At 34.4% G+C, this 14,532-nt stretch overlaps 1 protein-coding gene across 2 annotated transcripts in view; it reads left to right on the top strand.

Annotated features, from left to right (window-relative positions):
* Rae1 (ribonucleic acid export 1) overlaps positions 1-14,532 on the top strand; it is a 127,464-nt gene that overhangs the window by 17,226 nt on the left and 95,706 nt on the right. For both annotated transcript variants that reach the window (XM_090415604.1, XM_090415605.1), the window contains exons 3-4: positions 8,236-8,328; positions 11,406-11,492. In XM_090415604.1, coding sequence (XP_090271730.1) covers positions 8,236-8,328; positions 11,406-11,492 — 180 coding nt within the window. The remainder of the gene's footprint in view (positions 1-8,235; positions 8,329-11,405; positions 11,493-14,532) is intronic.

Genomic DNA, 14,532 nt, shown 5'->3' with positions numbered 1-14,532 from the left:
AATCTTCTCCACCGCTTTCTCATCCCCAAGAAACCTAGGAAATCAGACCTGAGCACAGTAATCCAGATGTGAATGTATCAAGTCCTTATAAAGAGGAATAACAACTTAACTCTACATGTTAATGTGTTCTTCATTAGCCAAGTAATCTTATGAGTTACCTTAGCAATATGTCCTGTAAACTTTAACTTTACCTCCACCCCTAAATGTCTAGTTTCATCTATTCCCTGGTGTACAGTTCCATCAATGTAGTACACAACTTGTAATCTATTTATCCCAAAATGCATAATTTTACATTTCTCCACATTAAACTGACACGTATTATCTTTTGCATATACTGACAGCTTATTTAAATCATCCTGGAAGCACTCCACTTTGGCTTGATTCATTATTACAATACTTTATTTTGAATAATCAGCAAACAACTGAATATTTCTTTTCAAGCTATTTCCTATATCATTTAGCACTGAATCTTGTGACACACACCACTAGTCGCCAGTTTTTGCCTTGATTCTGCCCTTCCATATATACTTCTTGATATCTGTCCAGCAGTCACCCTCTTATCCACATAACCAGTATCATATCATCTCTTTGTTCTAATTTGCGTAACAGAGTTCCATGTGGTATTCTGTCAAGTGCCTTTGCATAATCCAACAGAATTATCATGTAGCCTTTTCCTTTATACATTTCAGCTGTAACTCTATTATAAAAAGTTGACATACCCTTGACAAAGCTATGTTACCTCTCACACATATTTTTATCCACCTGTTCTTGAATTCTCTTTATGATCAATTTTTCCAGTACTTCTACCACCACTCCTGAGATACTGATTGGTCTATAATTTGATACTGCAGTCTTAAAACCTCCCTTATGTAAGGGAATTATTTTGTCCTCTTTCCACTCCTTTAGAACTCGACCAGAGCTGACTTAAATTAAACAGCTTAGTCAGAGGCATTGGCAGTTCCCTTGCACTTTCTCAGAAAACCTGAGCTGATATCCCCATCTAATCTCACAGCTGTATTTACATTGAGATTGTGCAATATCCTAAGAACCTCCAATTCATTCACCTCTGTTCCCACATTAGTGTCTGTCGCATATGTTAAAGCAGTAATCTCAGTAACTCAACTATTTTATCTGCTTTTGTCATGTCATCACTATCAGCGCTCATTAAGGTTATTCTTCTATAGTCATTCTTCCTCTATGGCAGAGTTTAACCTTTCTAAGCCCATAGACCAGTAAAATGCCTACAACAATTCTACGGACCACTAAGTGATGTAATTTTTAAAAACTTATGTGGGGATTACCAACATTTGGGGAAAAACTGTGCCATTTATAACATAATTAAATTGGAAGTAAATGATTAAAAGTGATCATTGAATAAAGTTTTAATTTTTATTAAACAAATAAATAATATGATATAATTGTGTTATTACTCTTTTAATGAGATGGTGTTGAGCTTCTCGGCCTTGCAGAGTTGCTGGATGTCTGGCTCAATATTGGTCAACTTCAAACAAAGATCAGCACACACACAAAGACGATCTCTGTATTTTGTTTTTATTTGAAGGAGCGATGAAAATCCTTTCTCACCAAGATGGTTGTAGAAAACTGCATCATGATTTTTAATGCTGCTTCAGATAATTCGGGAAATTCACTTCTCACTGAAGGCGAGATCCAGAATTGAGCCAAACGATCACTGAATTGCATTTTAAGCCCACTGTCACTTGAAAGCTCAATTAACTGTTCTTTTTTTGATAATGAAAGGTCGTTCTCTTGACTGTAAGCCTGAAATGGATTGCGAATCCACAGAAATTTCTTATAAAAGTTATTCGGAAAATATGTTTCAAAATTCTGTTTCAGAGTTTTGAGGTGGTCACAAACCCTTTCCAGAAACTCAGAACCAACAAAAATATCATTTTCCACTAAAAAGGATTCCAGTGTTGGAAAAAGGGCAAATTGTCTGTCTTTTACATAACTAATCATAACCCCAGATTTTTCTCGAATGCCTTTATTTTGTCGTAGGCATCATAGTTAAAGAATTTCCCTGAAGGGAGAGATTTAGTTCATTTAATTAAAAAAAAAAAAAAAGTCTGAAAGATAGGATAGTGTTGAAACCATGCTTCATCCACAAGGAGTGATGCAAAATCAGAATTATTCATTTACAAACAGCAAAACTTAGTGCCTTAATTGAAATAAACTTGGTCCTGGTAAGTACTTTGCCCCTGGAAAGCCAGCGAATTTCAGAATGAAGCAAAAGTTGTATATATTCACTGCCCATTTCATCGCAGAGTACTGAAAATCAGCTCTTATTTAACTGTCAAGCCTTAATAAAAATTAATTAGCTTTGCAGCGTTGTATAGCACAGTTTTAAATTCTGGTGGCATTCCTTTTGGAGGCTAATGCTTCCCCTATGTATGAAACAATGTACCCAATTCATATCTGGAGCTACTTCCTTGACTTTAGAAACAACCCTACTATGTCTGTCTGTAAGGCCATGAGCTCCATCTGAACAGAAAGCTGTACATTTTTCCCACTAGATCCATTTGTGTATTATGTAATTATTGAGAGTGTGAAATATATCTTCTCCAGTTGTTGGTGACGACAAAGTTCTACAAAACGGAATATCGTCATGAATGTTATCATGTGCATGTCTTACATAGCATATTAACTGTGCAACATTTGTAACATCAGTAGTCTCATCTATTTGTAATGCATAATAAGGGCTCTTCTAAACTCTTTCGATTAACTGAGATTCTATGTTCAAGTGTCTATGTCACTTGCCATATCATTAATTCTGTGACCGACAGTGTCATTTGAAAGAGGAATCAAATCAACATCTTTTAGTAATTTGTTGCCAAACATAGTTTTTACCACATCTTTTATAGCTGGAAGTAGTAAATTTTTCCCGATAGAATGAGGTTCCCCTGTTTTTGATATGCGCAAACTTAAAAGATAGGATGCTTCCAGTGCCTTGCTATTAATCGAACCCATGTCCCAAACTATATCTTTCCTATGATTTAATGTCCCTAAGCATCACTGAAAAATTTCAGTTGGCTTATTTTTCACATCACAATGTTTAGTTTCTAAATGTTGTTGGAGTTTTGCAGGTTTCATGCACTCGTTCAACAACAGTTCATAACACAAAACACATTGTGGTTTCTGTTCACTTTCATCTGCACACCAAGTAAACCCGAATTCCAAAGATGAACTGTTATATTTCTTACTGTATTTTTTCTTTGAACTGCTTGTTTTTTCTACTTTAATAGCATCAGATTTACTCGCTGTTACAACATGTGTATCACAATTAGAGTTGGCATCATCTGTTTCATTTTCTTTTCTTTTCAAAGTCCTAGTTCTAAGCCACTTTTCCATTATTAAAAAACGTTTCTGAAAAATATATAAATACTGGGGTTAACTCATGACACACTTTGTCCAAGTATCACTTAGCACTTCTGAAGATATACTGAGCCTTGGTTGAAGAAGGAAAACCTTCAATAATAAAAATCAATAAACAAGCAATTGGTTGAAATATGGCTAACACATGTTTATTTCAAATCTGACAACAGCAAGGGAAGGTGGAAGCAATAAAACCATATTGTTGTTCACTTCACCCCCTCTTTACATCCCATTGTTTACCATATTTCAAAACCGTATACTTTGCAACATTGAACTGACAGTTCATCTTATCTGACATTTATCTGCACATTCATACAATCTATTCAAGTCCACCTTGTAAGGACATAACATCTGATTGACTCTGCATTGCTCTGCAAACAGCTGCATATCACCAATTAATACCATTACCCATCCCAATACCATTAATGTACGTTGAACAATAATGGTCCCAAATGCCTTCCTCTTTCGAGATACTCCACCCCCATATACAACATTTTGATACCAATCTGACAGCCAGTCATTGATCCAACTCTAGTTAGCTAATTCATTTTCGAAGAACATTTCATTTGTGTAAATTTGAAAATTTGCTTTGCCTTTTTCATTTCAGACACTTGTTAAATGATCTATATTCAGTTTCAATCTGTGCATTTTTTTAAATGTTTTTTGTATGTATATAATTTGCTTTTGTTTTTTGTATAATTTTTATGAGTAACTTCAAAATTATTTTCCGATAGAATAATTAAGCTTGAGGATCCTAGTATAATCATATTTTGTGTAATCAATTCCTTTTTCTGTAGTTTTATTTTTTATTTTGGCTATTCTTGAGGAATCATCTCTTATGTTATGCTTACATTCTGATTTTGGCATTCATGCTTTGCTTCTAATAAAGACTTAGTCAACATGTCCCTACATCTCCTTTTTGAGTTGATTTGAAACATTATTTAAAGCCCAGAGTGCAGATAATGTTTAGGTATTAATCCACTTCTCTAGTATTTTTAAACAAGTATGTTTGCATTTGATAGGTGTTGCTAATCAGGACTTGAGTACCTTGTGTTGTCTGTTACAATTTTTAAACTTCTTCCAATGTTCAAAAGAAGAACATGTAAAAAAGTTTTAAAGTTAATAAAAGTTGAGCAGCTATCAGATGTGAACTGTAGACTAAAATACACAAACATCATTCAAGAATAAATGAAAGAGTTTGAGAACAGGAACAAACTTTGGAGATTCATTTGCAAGCCAAGAAAACATTGATTGATTCAGCCGGAGAGGCATGTGGTGAAGTTGTCTGCAGGGATCGAAAAATCAGAAATCCCTGGTGGACATAGGAAGACAGAGGTAATGAAGGAAACGAAGAAAGCATTTTGCAAGTTCCTGGCAAATAAGTCAGCATGTGCTCTTAGAGAATACAGAGACAAATGTAAGAAAGCTAAACACTGTGTAAATCTAGCTAAGCAGAAGAATCATGTGAAGACTTTGGTAAGAACATAGAAAATAAATATCAGGAAGGTGACAAAATATTCTGGAGGCTGTCAAAAAAAACTCAGAAATGAGGGAAGACTGCTTTAAAAGGAATTAGAGATGATAAAGGTGAGAGGAACACTGGTGAAAAAGATATCCTTGATGTATGGAGTAATTACTTTGAAAAATTGGTAAATAAAACATTAAATGACAGCACAGTGGTAAAAAAAAACACTGCACAGGCATGCAATCTGAAATACATATCCATGCTTGAAATAGAGAAAGCCATCAAAAGCCTGAAATGGGGAACGGCAGCAGGAGTAGATGATATTCGACCAGAAATGCTCAAGTATGGAGGTATAAAAGTCTTGTAGTGGCTGCACTGCATAGTTCAGGCATGGACAGAGGAACGAATTCCAGATGATTTGAGTAGAGCTCTTACAGTACCCATATACAAAAAGGGAAATAAAACAATGGGAAAATTACTGATGTATTTCTCTAATGAGTGTTCCTGGGAAGATTTATGCATATACTTGAGAAACAGTTGAGAAGGATTGTGGAAGATTAGCTTGGTAAAGAACAAGCGGATTCAGGCTGTCAGGAACAATTTCACTTTACGGCAAATAGTTGAGAAATCATGGGAATATAAACAAAGATCTGTATTTAAGTTTTTTAGACCTGGAAAAAGTATGACAAGGTACCAAGAGAAAAGCTGTTCAAAATGATACAGATATATGGTGTGAATGGTCATTATATCGAGCAGTACTTAGTCTTTGAGTTGTAATTCAGCAGTTAGAATTGAAGAAAGTACAGGAAGATGTTTTTATGCTAAATCTGGTGTCAGACAAGGATATACTTTATCCCCTCTGTTATTCATTATCGATATGGATCACATTACGAGGGAAAGAGTTGATTAACCTGATATCAAAATTGGATATGCTAATCTGAGCTCTTTATTTTATGCAGATGTGATACTTTTAAATAAAACCAGTATATGTCTGAAGATTCCCTGACTAAATTGAATAACTGTTGTATTAAATTTGGTATGAAAATCGGCAATAGCAAGACAAAGAATCAAAATTTAATTAAAAACGTTGAAAATATCAAATACATCATGAATGGAGAACCTATAGAACAAATAAAACATTTCAGCTATTTAGGCCCAATTTTTAGTAAAGACTGTAAGTTACATATAGAAATAGACAACAGAATCAACAAAGCTGGTATGAAGTCAACTGAATAAATTTATATGGACTAAGAGAAAAATTAGTCGAAACACTAAATTAGCTGTATACAAGACACTGTTCAAACCAATTTTCACTTATGGATCTGAGAGCTGGGTTAAAAATAAAACACTTGACTAAAGACTAGAGACAACAGATATGAGAATCCTGAGAAAGATTAGGGGCTTGAACAGATGCATCAGTGGCAACATCATATTAAAAACGAGGATATTAAGAAAGAACTTAACATTGTTAGCAATGAGGAATGTGTTAGCAGAGCTAATCTCAGGTGGTATGGTCACTTAAATATTTTTCTGGCAGGAAATAGACCCAGAGGAACATAGAGATATATTTGGATTGACACAGTAAAAAGTGCTGTAGAATAGTGCTTTCCAAAACTTATGGATGCCAAGCCCCCTTTGGAAAAATTAAAATATTTCACGGCCCCCATCGAAGAAAAAATTCATAATATAGACATATATTATTATAATATTTATTGTATTTATATTCAATACAATTTATATTCAAGATTTTGTGTTTGTAATTTTTTTTGTGTTTCTTATCAATACTTTGAAATGAAACTTATGAATAAGCATATATTTACTTATGTTCATTAATCGTCGAAATACGCAAAAAGCAAAATTTGTGAACCAACACCAGTGTGTGATTTTTTCCATTAAAATATATATATATAAAAAAAAGAAATAAATAATAAAAATTAAATCTTTCTTTTAAGATTAATAAAAAAAATTTACTTAGTCTTAAAACATTTTAAATTTCTTTTCATTATTTTGCGTCCCCCCCCTCAACAAAACTTATGGCCCCCAAGGGGGCTGCGGCCCACAATTTGGGAAGTGCTGCTGTAGAAAACAGAAATATAAGATCTGATATTATTGTAATCTTGACAGATAACAATTGATTGGTAGGAAAATTGTTGATATGAAGTTAGTAATGATGTAAGTTCTTCATGTAGTACTATCATAATATCCTGTACACCCCTTGAGGATACATGTCAGGAATTTGATGACGATTTGTTCTGTAGTGACGTTCATGTTTACAAACCACAGATGTTCATGCAGCTACAGCAGCAGTGTTATGACATGGTGCATTGTCTTGCTGAAAGAGACATTGGTCATTTCCATAGAAATGCCACAAAGTAGGAAGCATTGCATTGTCCAGAAAGTTCAGATACCTCTCAGAGTTCAGTGTTCGTGGCACCACAGAGATCTCACACCAAACCAGGAAATACAGGACCATGCCATCATACTGCCACTTACGAATTTCATAGTTGGAATTATACACTCTGTCAAGAGACATTCACCAAGCATCAGCCACACTCGCACTTATTCTCCATCACTCCTCCATCCATCCATCTGTTCATTAAGGGGTGTAGCGTGATTCATTGCTCCATATCATGGGGCTTCCACATCTCACTGTACATGCTCTTTGTACACTGAAGACTATTTTGCATGGGTAATGTGGGGCTTGCATGTTGCAATCCTAGCATGAAAATCCAAGTTGAGCCATGGTTCTGAATGTTTTTGTGCAGATTCATGTTCCAGTCGATGCTTAGAACTCCACATTAAATTTGTCATCTGACAAATGGCAGATTACATATCTTTTGTAGCACCCTCAGTCATGTTCGGTGAGTGTAGTGAGTCATCCACTGCAGGTAGCACTTGAATTTTACCCCCCCCCCCTGCACTTCCATCTCAATATGGTATCACTGATTGTTGACTTGGGATGGCCCAATTTATCAACAATTTGCTGAATTGATAGGCCTGCAACATGCCATGCTATCACAATGTATCTTTTAAACTGTCAGTTCTCTTCTCGCAGCCATTTCACTCGGACACAGTTTCACTGACTTGGGAGCATCATATTCCTCCAATTATGCCAGCTATAAACATGACTTGTTACTTGGCATCTTGTCCATTGAATTTTTTCCAAGCAATGTATATTGAGTCTATAAACTTAAATTTCTTGGTTAAAAAAAAAAAATTGCATAATATAAATGAGAGGGGGGGGTTACAAAGTGTAAAAGATATTTGATCCAAACCAGCTTTTCACAAATTCATTGACTATATGTGAACTACATATAGAATAGTATTAAAATGTTTACATCTACATTGATATTTTGTCATAAGATAATTTTGATTTATAGGTTCGCTGTTGGGAAGTTCAAAATACTGGTCAAACAATTCCAAAGGCACAGCAGACACACCAAGGTCCTATTTTAGATGTTGCTTGGAGTGATGTAAGTGCTTTTATATTACTAACTTACAATTTTTTATCATTTCATTGTACCTTTTTAAATAGGTATGTTACTGTACTTCCTAAAGAGTTTTTTATCTCATATCATGAAGTACCATGGTAATGAGACACTTCAAAGTAAGAAAGTGCTGGGTCTAGTAATCTAATTAGCTTCTAGAAATCAATTCTATAAGTCTATAGAATGTTATATGCAATTACTCATCCTTCTCAATCTCACTCTCAACTCAAGTGGCCTGCACAAATACTTACCCCGACATTCCCCTAATAACTTTTGTTTTCCCGATGTTTCATATTCTTTCACTGAAGAAACCTTTCTCCAGATTCCCAATTCCAAATCCTAATGATTTTATGCGTACATCTGAAACTTTGCTTTTAAATTTTCATGATTAATCTAATTATATTCATAAATTGTATAATTTAGTGTTGGCAGTTAATTTTTCATATTTTGAAGTTTTATTTTCATTAGCACCTATCACATTTGTTATATTGCAATTTTGTACATACTAATGAGCTATTGGAATTACTTGTAAGTTTTTATAGGACCTGTGTTCTATTATGCAATTTTGTTATTTACTGGACTTTTTTTACTTTGAAACTTATCATGTTACATCATGGCTGAATGCTAAGCTTTGATTACTAATAAAGTAGTTATTCTTATATTCACATTCATGATTAATATCAATGTAGCAGATTTCTTTAGCTATAGATGGGTCCTAATCACATGTATTATTTAGTTATAGTTAATACTTGAAATTGTTCCTGATTTCTGCTTGAAATGTTTGCCCTTTATTTTATCTGTACAATTTTAGTGGCATGTTGCCAAACTCTAGCAAACCTGCTTGCAGAAACCAGCATATTGACACAGGCAAGAAAAAAGAAGGTGCCAAGAGAGAAGCTATTCAATACGCTGCAGTTATATGGTGTCAATGGGGCATTATATCAAGCGATACTTAGTCTTTATTTGAGTTGTGAGTCAGCAGTTAGAATTGAAGGAAGTAGAGGAAGATGGTTTAATGTTAAATCTGGTGTGAGACAAGGATGTACATTATCCCCTCTGTTATTCATTTATCTATATGGATCACATTATGAAGGAATGTGGTATTAAACCGGATATCAAAATTGGAGATGTTAATGTCAGCTCTTTGCTTTATGCGGATGATGTTATACTTCTAAATAAATCCGCTACAAGTCTGCAAGATTCTCTGACTAAATTGAATAGCTGTTGTAATAGATATGGTATGAAGGTCAGCAATAAAAAGACAAAGACAATGAAAATAGGCAGAATCATTGAAAATGTCAACTGTGTTGTGAATGGAGAACCTGTGGAACAAGTAAAACATTTCAGCTACTTAGGCACAATTTTCACTGAAGATGGTAAACTAAATATAGAAATAGACAACAGAATCAGCAAAGCTGGTATGGTGGGAAGTCAATTGAATAAATTCATATGGAATAAGAAAGAAATTAGTCGGAACACTAAATTAGCTGTATACAAGACAGTGTTCAAACCAATTTTAACTTATGGATCTGAGAGCTGGGTCAGAAGTAAAACACTTGACCAAAGACTAGAGACCGCAGATATGAGAGTCCTGAGAAAGATTAGAGGCGTGAACAGATGGCATCAATGGCAATATCATATTAAAAACGAGGATATTAGGAAAGAACTTGACATTGTCAGCATCCAGGAATGCGTTAGCAGAGCTAATCTCAGATGGTATGGTCACTTAAATAGAATGGGAGAGGAAAGATTAGCAAAACAAGTGTTCTCTGCCAGGTTGGCAGGAAAACGACCCAGAGGAAGACCAAGATATAGGTGGATTGATACGGTGCAAAGTGCCTTAGACGATAGAAATATAAGATCTGATAATGTTGGAGTCTTGACAAGTAACAGACTGATTTGGAGGAAAATTGTAGATAGGAAGTTAGTAATGATGTAATTTTTTCATGTAGTACTGTCATATCCTGTACACCCCTTGAGGGTACATGGCAGGAATTTGATGATGATGATGATGATGATGATGAAGAAAAAAGAAAAAAAAAAGTGTGTGAAAGTCCGTACAAAAGAGTCTGAAAACCATTATATTAAAAATAAAATTTACATCAAACCTTTCAAATCATCCATTGAAGTATAAAATATTATTCTATGAAATTATTTCTTTTCTTTATATATAAATAGAGGCAAATAACAATTACTAAATTTTATGTATATAATTAGAGAGAGAGAGCTTCTATAATAAGACCGCTTCCCTTTGATTGGAAAGAGTTGGTGCTGAATTATATTTAGGATGTGAAGAACCTTTATTAGGGATTTTCACCTGCAGGTTCATTGGCCATTTTACAGAAATGGCAGCATTTTCTTGCTTGGAAAGTGCTATTCATCTTGTAAGACAGTCACAGATTACAGGCAAATTATGTATTCAGGATTTGCTGCCTATCATTAGATTTCATTAGATATGCATTAGATTTCATTGAAGCTAAGTTGTTTGGCTGTGACAGGCTGTTAAGACTAATATGTTAAGGAGAAAATGAGATATACATACAAGATGAGATATACAATACGATATTTGCGGAGGGTGATTATAAGTTTCATTCTAATCACAAACTGCACGAACTTTTTCCTAGGCATTTTCCTTTTTCTCTTTATCTCTGGAAAAAACTTTGATTTTAAATTTGCATCTCGCAGACAGACTCAGCCACACAGAAGTACATTACAAGTACTAGTTAGTATTAGAAAACATCCATTATCTGGTAATGCACTTAACTTTCACAGTGCATTTCAGATAGTATTTGAAATATTGGTGTTTCACACTGTGTGATGGAATTCATCTACCAGTAAAAAATATAATAATTAAAAAAATTATAGCTTTAAATTAAATCTATAAAAACTTAATTGAATGTTGTCTTATTCACTTCTATTTTGTGTGGTTATAAACTGCATTTCTGTATAATCAGAATGTATATTTTGCATTCTAGATGGTGCTTATTTGCATTATAGTTTCTGCCTAAAAATTTCAGCACTAAGTGTATTATATTACATATCCACCATATTGTTTATTTCAGGATGGTACAAAAGTATTTTCAGCTTCATGTGATAAAACTGTAAAAATGTGGGACCTGAACAGTAACCAGGCCATTCCAATAGCACAGGTAAAATTCCTAATTTTATTTAAAGTATAATTAAAAGGGGATTTTTCATGACTCACCTATGTCAGTTATTAGCTTTTAAAAAACTAATCCTACTGTTACCAAATTGTTTTGTGTACTGTGAGAAACTATTCTTGTGTTCTGAAGATGCTGGATATAATCATCATCATGCTTTTCAAGGATTTAGGTCTCGTTCTAAGATTCAAGGTCTAGTTCTGGCCTTAGAAGTCATCATTGAATCTCTTTAGAGGGAAGTCCTGGTTTTCTTTTTCATAATAGTTTGTAATTTAAAACTTGTTTTGGTAATCTTTCTGTTTTTATTCTTTCAGTGTTCCATCCATTTATGTTTATATATTTTTTCTATTACTGATTCCTTGTTTAATTCTTTCATAATTTCTTTTGTGATCAAATTGAGTATATTTTGCAGTTTTTCTCAACTTCATTTCAGCTGTTATTAATCTTTGTCTTTTGGTTTTATTGTTCAGATTTACACTTCCATACAATAGGACCTGTAGTGCTATGTATTGTATTCTTTTAGTTTAGTTTGTTTTTGAACTAGATTAGGTTTAAATATAGAGGTAATTACACCTGTTATTTTTAAATATTTTGCAGTTTTTAGGTTTACATCCTAGGTAGTTAAATGAATTCACCTGGTCTAAAATCTTGTTACCTATTACTATTTTAGTTCTTATTGGATCTTGTCCTTTAAAGGCCATTTATTTTTCTCTTCATATTGTTCATAATCTTTGGCTATTTCATTTAAATTTAAAATATCTTTCTGTAAGTTATCTTCAGAATTTATAATTATCATTTGAACATTAGCAAAAAGGAAAGTGTTTGAGTTCACAGTAAGAGAAAGTTTAATGCATCAATCGAATAAAAATTTATATTTTATTATTATTTCACTTAAATATTAGTTGCTAAAAGGGGACATTCCTGTCAGACTCCTTGGTTTATCTCTCTCTCATATATGATGATTCATAATTTAATCTTATTTGTATTTGATTATTTTCATATACTTATTTTAGAATATTATTTGGTATTTATTTTTCTTTTAATATGTTAAATAAAATACTTCTTTTAACTTTATCAAATGCTTCAAAGTCAATAAATGTAATATGTTTCTAAATTGTATTCTCTTCTTTTCTTTATTATTAATTTTAGGAAAAAGGCCAGGTCTATACATGATTATCCTTTTCTAAATCCATTTGTACTTCTAAAATAAAGCCTTCAGAATATTAATTCTGGATATACGTATATAAATATATAATAATATAATATCAGCAAATAAATAATAAATATAATTCTCTTATCATTCTATGTTGTTCAGGAGTGACGGTGAATAAAAAGGGGGGAGGAGTGTTATTGATGATAGCTGATGAGTTGCAGCCAAGGAGTATAGAAGTTGAACTGCAGGATAGAGAAAAGAGCACATTTGAGGCTGTTTGGTGTGAGATAGAATCTAGCAGAACAAAATATACAATTGGGTGCTGCTATAGATCAGGTGATGGAATAGATGGTGGGGATAGTATGCATAGGCAAATAGAAGAAATGAGTGGAAGGAGGGTAATTATTATGGGTGATTTCAATTATGGTAACATTGACTGGAAAGAGGAGAGGGCACACGGGAGGAAGGAATTGGATTTTATGCGGTTATTAAGGGACAACTATCTGCGGCAGCATGTAGTGGAAAATACCAGGGGGCAGAGAGTGCTTGACCTAGTAATTGCAACTGAGAATGTGGCTGTAACGAACATGACCATGTTGCCACCAATTGGTGAGAGTGACCATAAAGTCATGACTTGTGAGGTGGCTAAAGGAGTGGAATTTACAATTAAGAACAGGGTACATGTGGAATTATCGGGCTGGTAAGTATGACAAGCTTAGGTGTATGCTTGGCTCAGTGCCATGGCATGTAAAACTGCAAGGGCTAGATGTTGATAGTGCATGGGAGGTGGTTAAGAAGTGTTTGCAGGAGGCATTGGTTGACTGTATACCAAGAGTCCGAATAATAAATCAAGTAGGGGTTAAATGGATGAATAACACTATTAAGCTTGAGCTGCCAAAAAAGAAACAATTGTGGAGGGAATTTAAGGAAAAAGGTGTCCAGCAGGCGTAGGAACAGTATAAAGCTCAGGCCAGTATGGTAACAAGGGTGGTGAGAAAAGCAAAAGCGGATTACGAAAGAAAATTGGCCATGCAGGCTAAAGAGAATCCCAAACAGTTTTTTCAATATGTTGCAAGTAAAAGGAAAAATGTTCATGGTAGAATGATCTTAAAAAATGCTGAGGGTAGGGAGGTAACTGAATCAGTCGATATAGTGGAATTACTGAGCGAGCACTTTGAAAGTATATCATCCAGGTGGTGACATTGTAGGAATGGAAGAACCAACAGCTTATACTGGAATTATGATGAATGAAGTAGAGGTAACTAGTCTATTACAGAACCTCAATGTCAATACATCTGTGGGATTGGATGCTATACCAGCTCGTGTTGTACGTGAAGTGGCTAAAGAATTGTCAGTGCCCTTGACCATTTTGTTTAATTTGAGCCTCGGGTCTGGGTCAGTCCCAAGGGGGTGGAAAGAGGGGAAAATAGTTCCACTGCATAAAGGTGGTTCCAAGGCTGCTGTTGAAAATTACCGGCCAATCAGCATAACAGGAATCATTATCAAGGTCTTGGAGAAAATTGTCAAGAGGAAAATACAAGATTGGATAGAAGAAAATGGGATACTGTATCGGGGACAGCATGGTTTTGTGAAGGGTAGGTCATGCCTTAGTAACTTGCTCACGTATTATAACACAGTGACGGCTGAACTGGATAAGGGTAATGGGTTTACAGTGATTCTACTGGACCTTGCTAAGGCCTTTGACAGGATACCACATGGAATTCTAATCAGTAAATTGCAGCATATGGGGATGGATATAGGGTTGGTGAGATGGATAGGAGGGTGGTTGATGGAGAGATATCAGAGAGGTGGTTTATTCAGAAGTAGAGTCCACAAGACGGCCTGTGATTAGTGGTGTGCCACAAGGATCTGTTC

The sequence above is a fragment of the Typopeltis vanoorti genome, chromosome 3, assembly GCF_054136105.1.
Source record: "Typopeltis vanoorti isolate ZY-2024b chromosome 3, IOZ_Tvanoo_1.0, whole genome shotgun sequence".
Lineage (NCBI taxonomy): Eukaryota > Metazoa > Arthropoda > Arachnida > Uropygi > Thelyphonidae > Typopeltis > Typopeltis vanoorti.
Note: the sequence above shows the minus strand (reverse complement) of the source record. Positions and strands in the feature narration are given on the sequence as shown.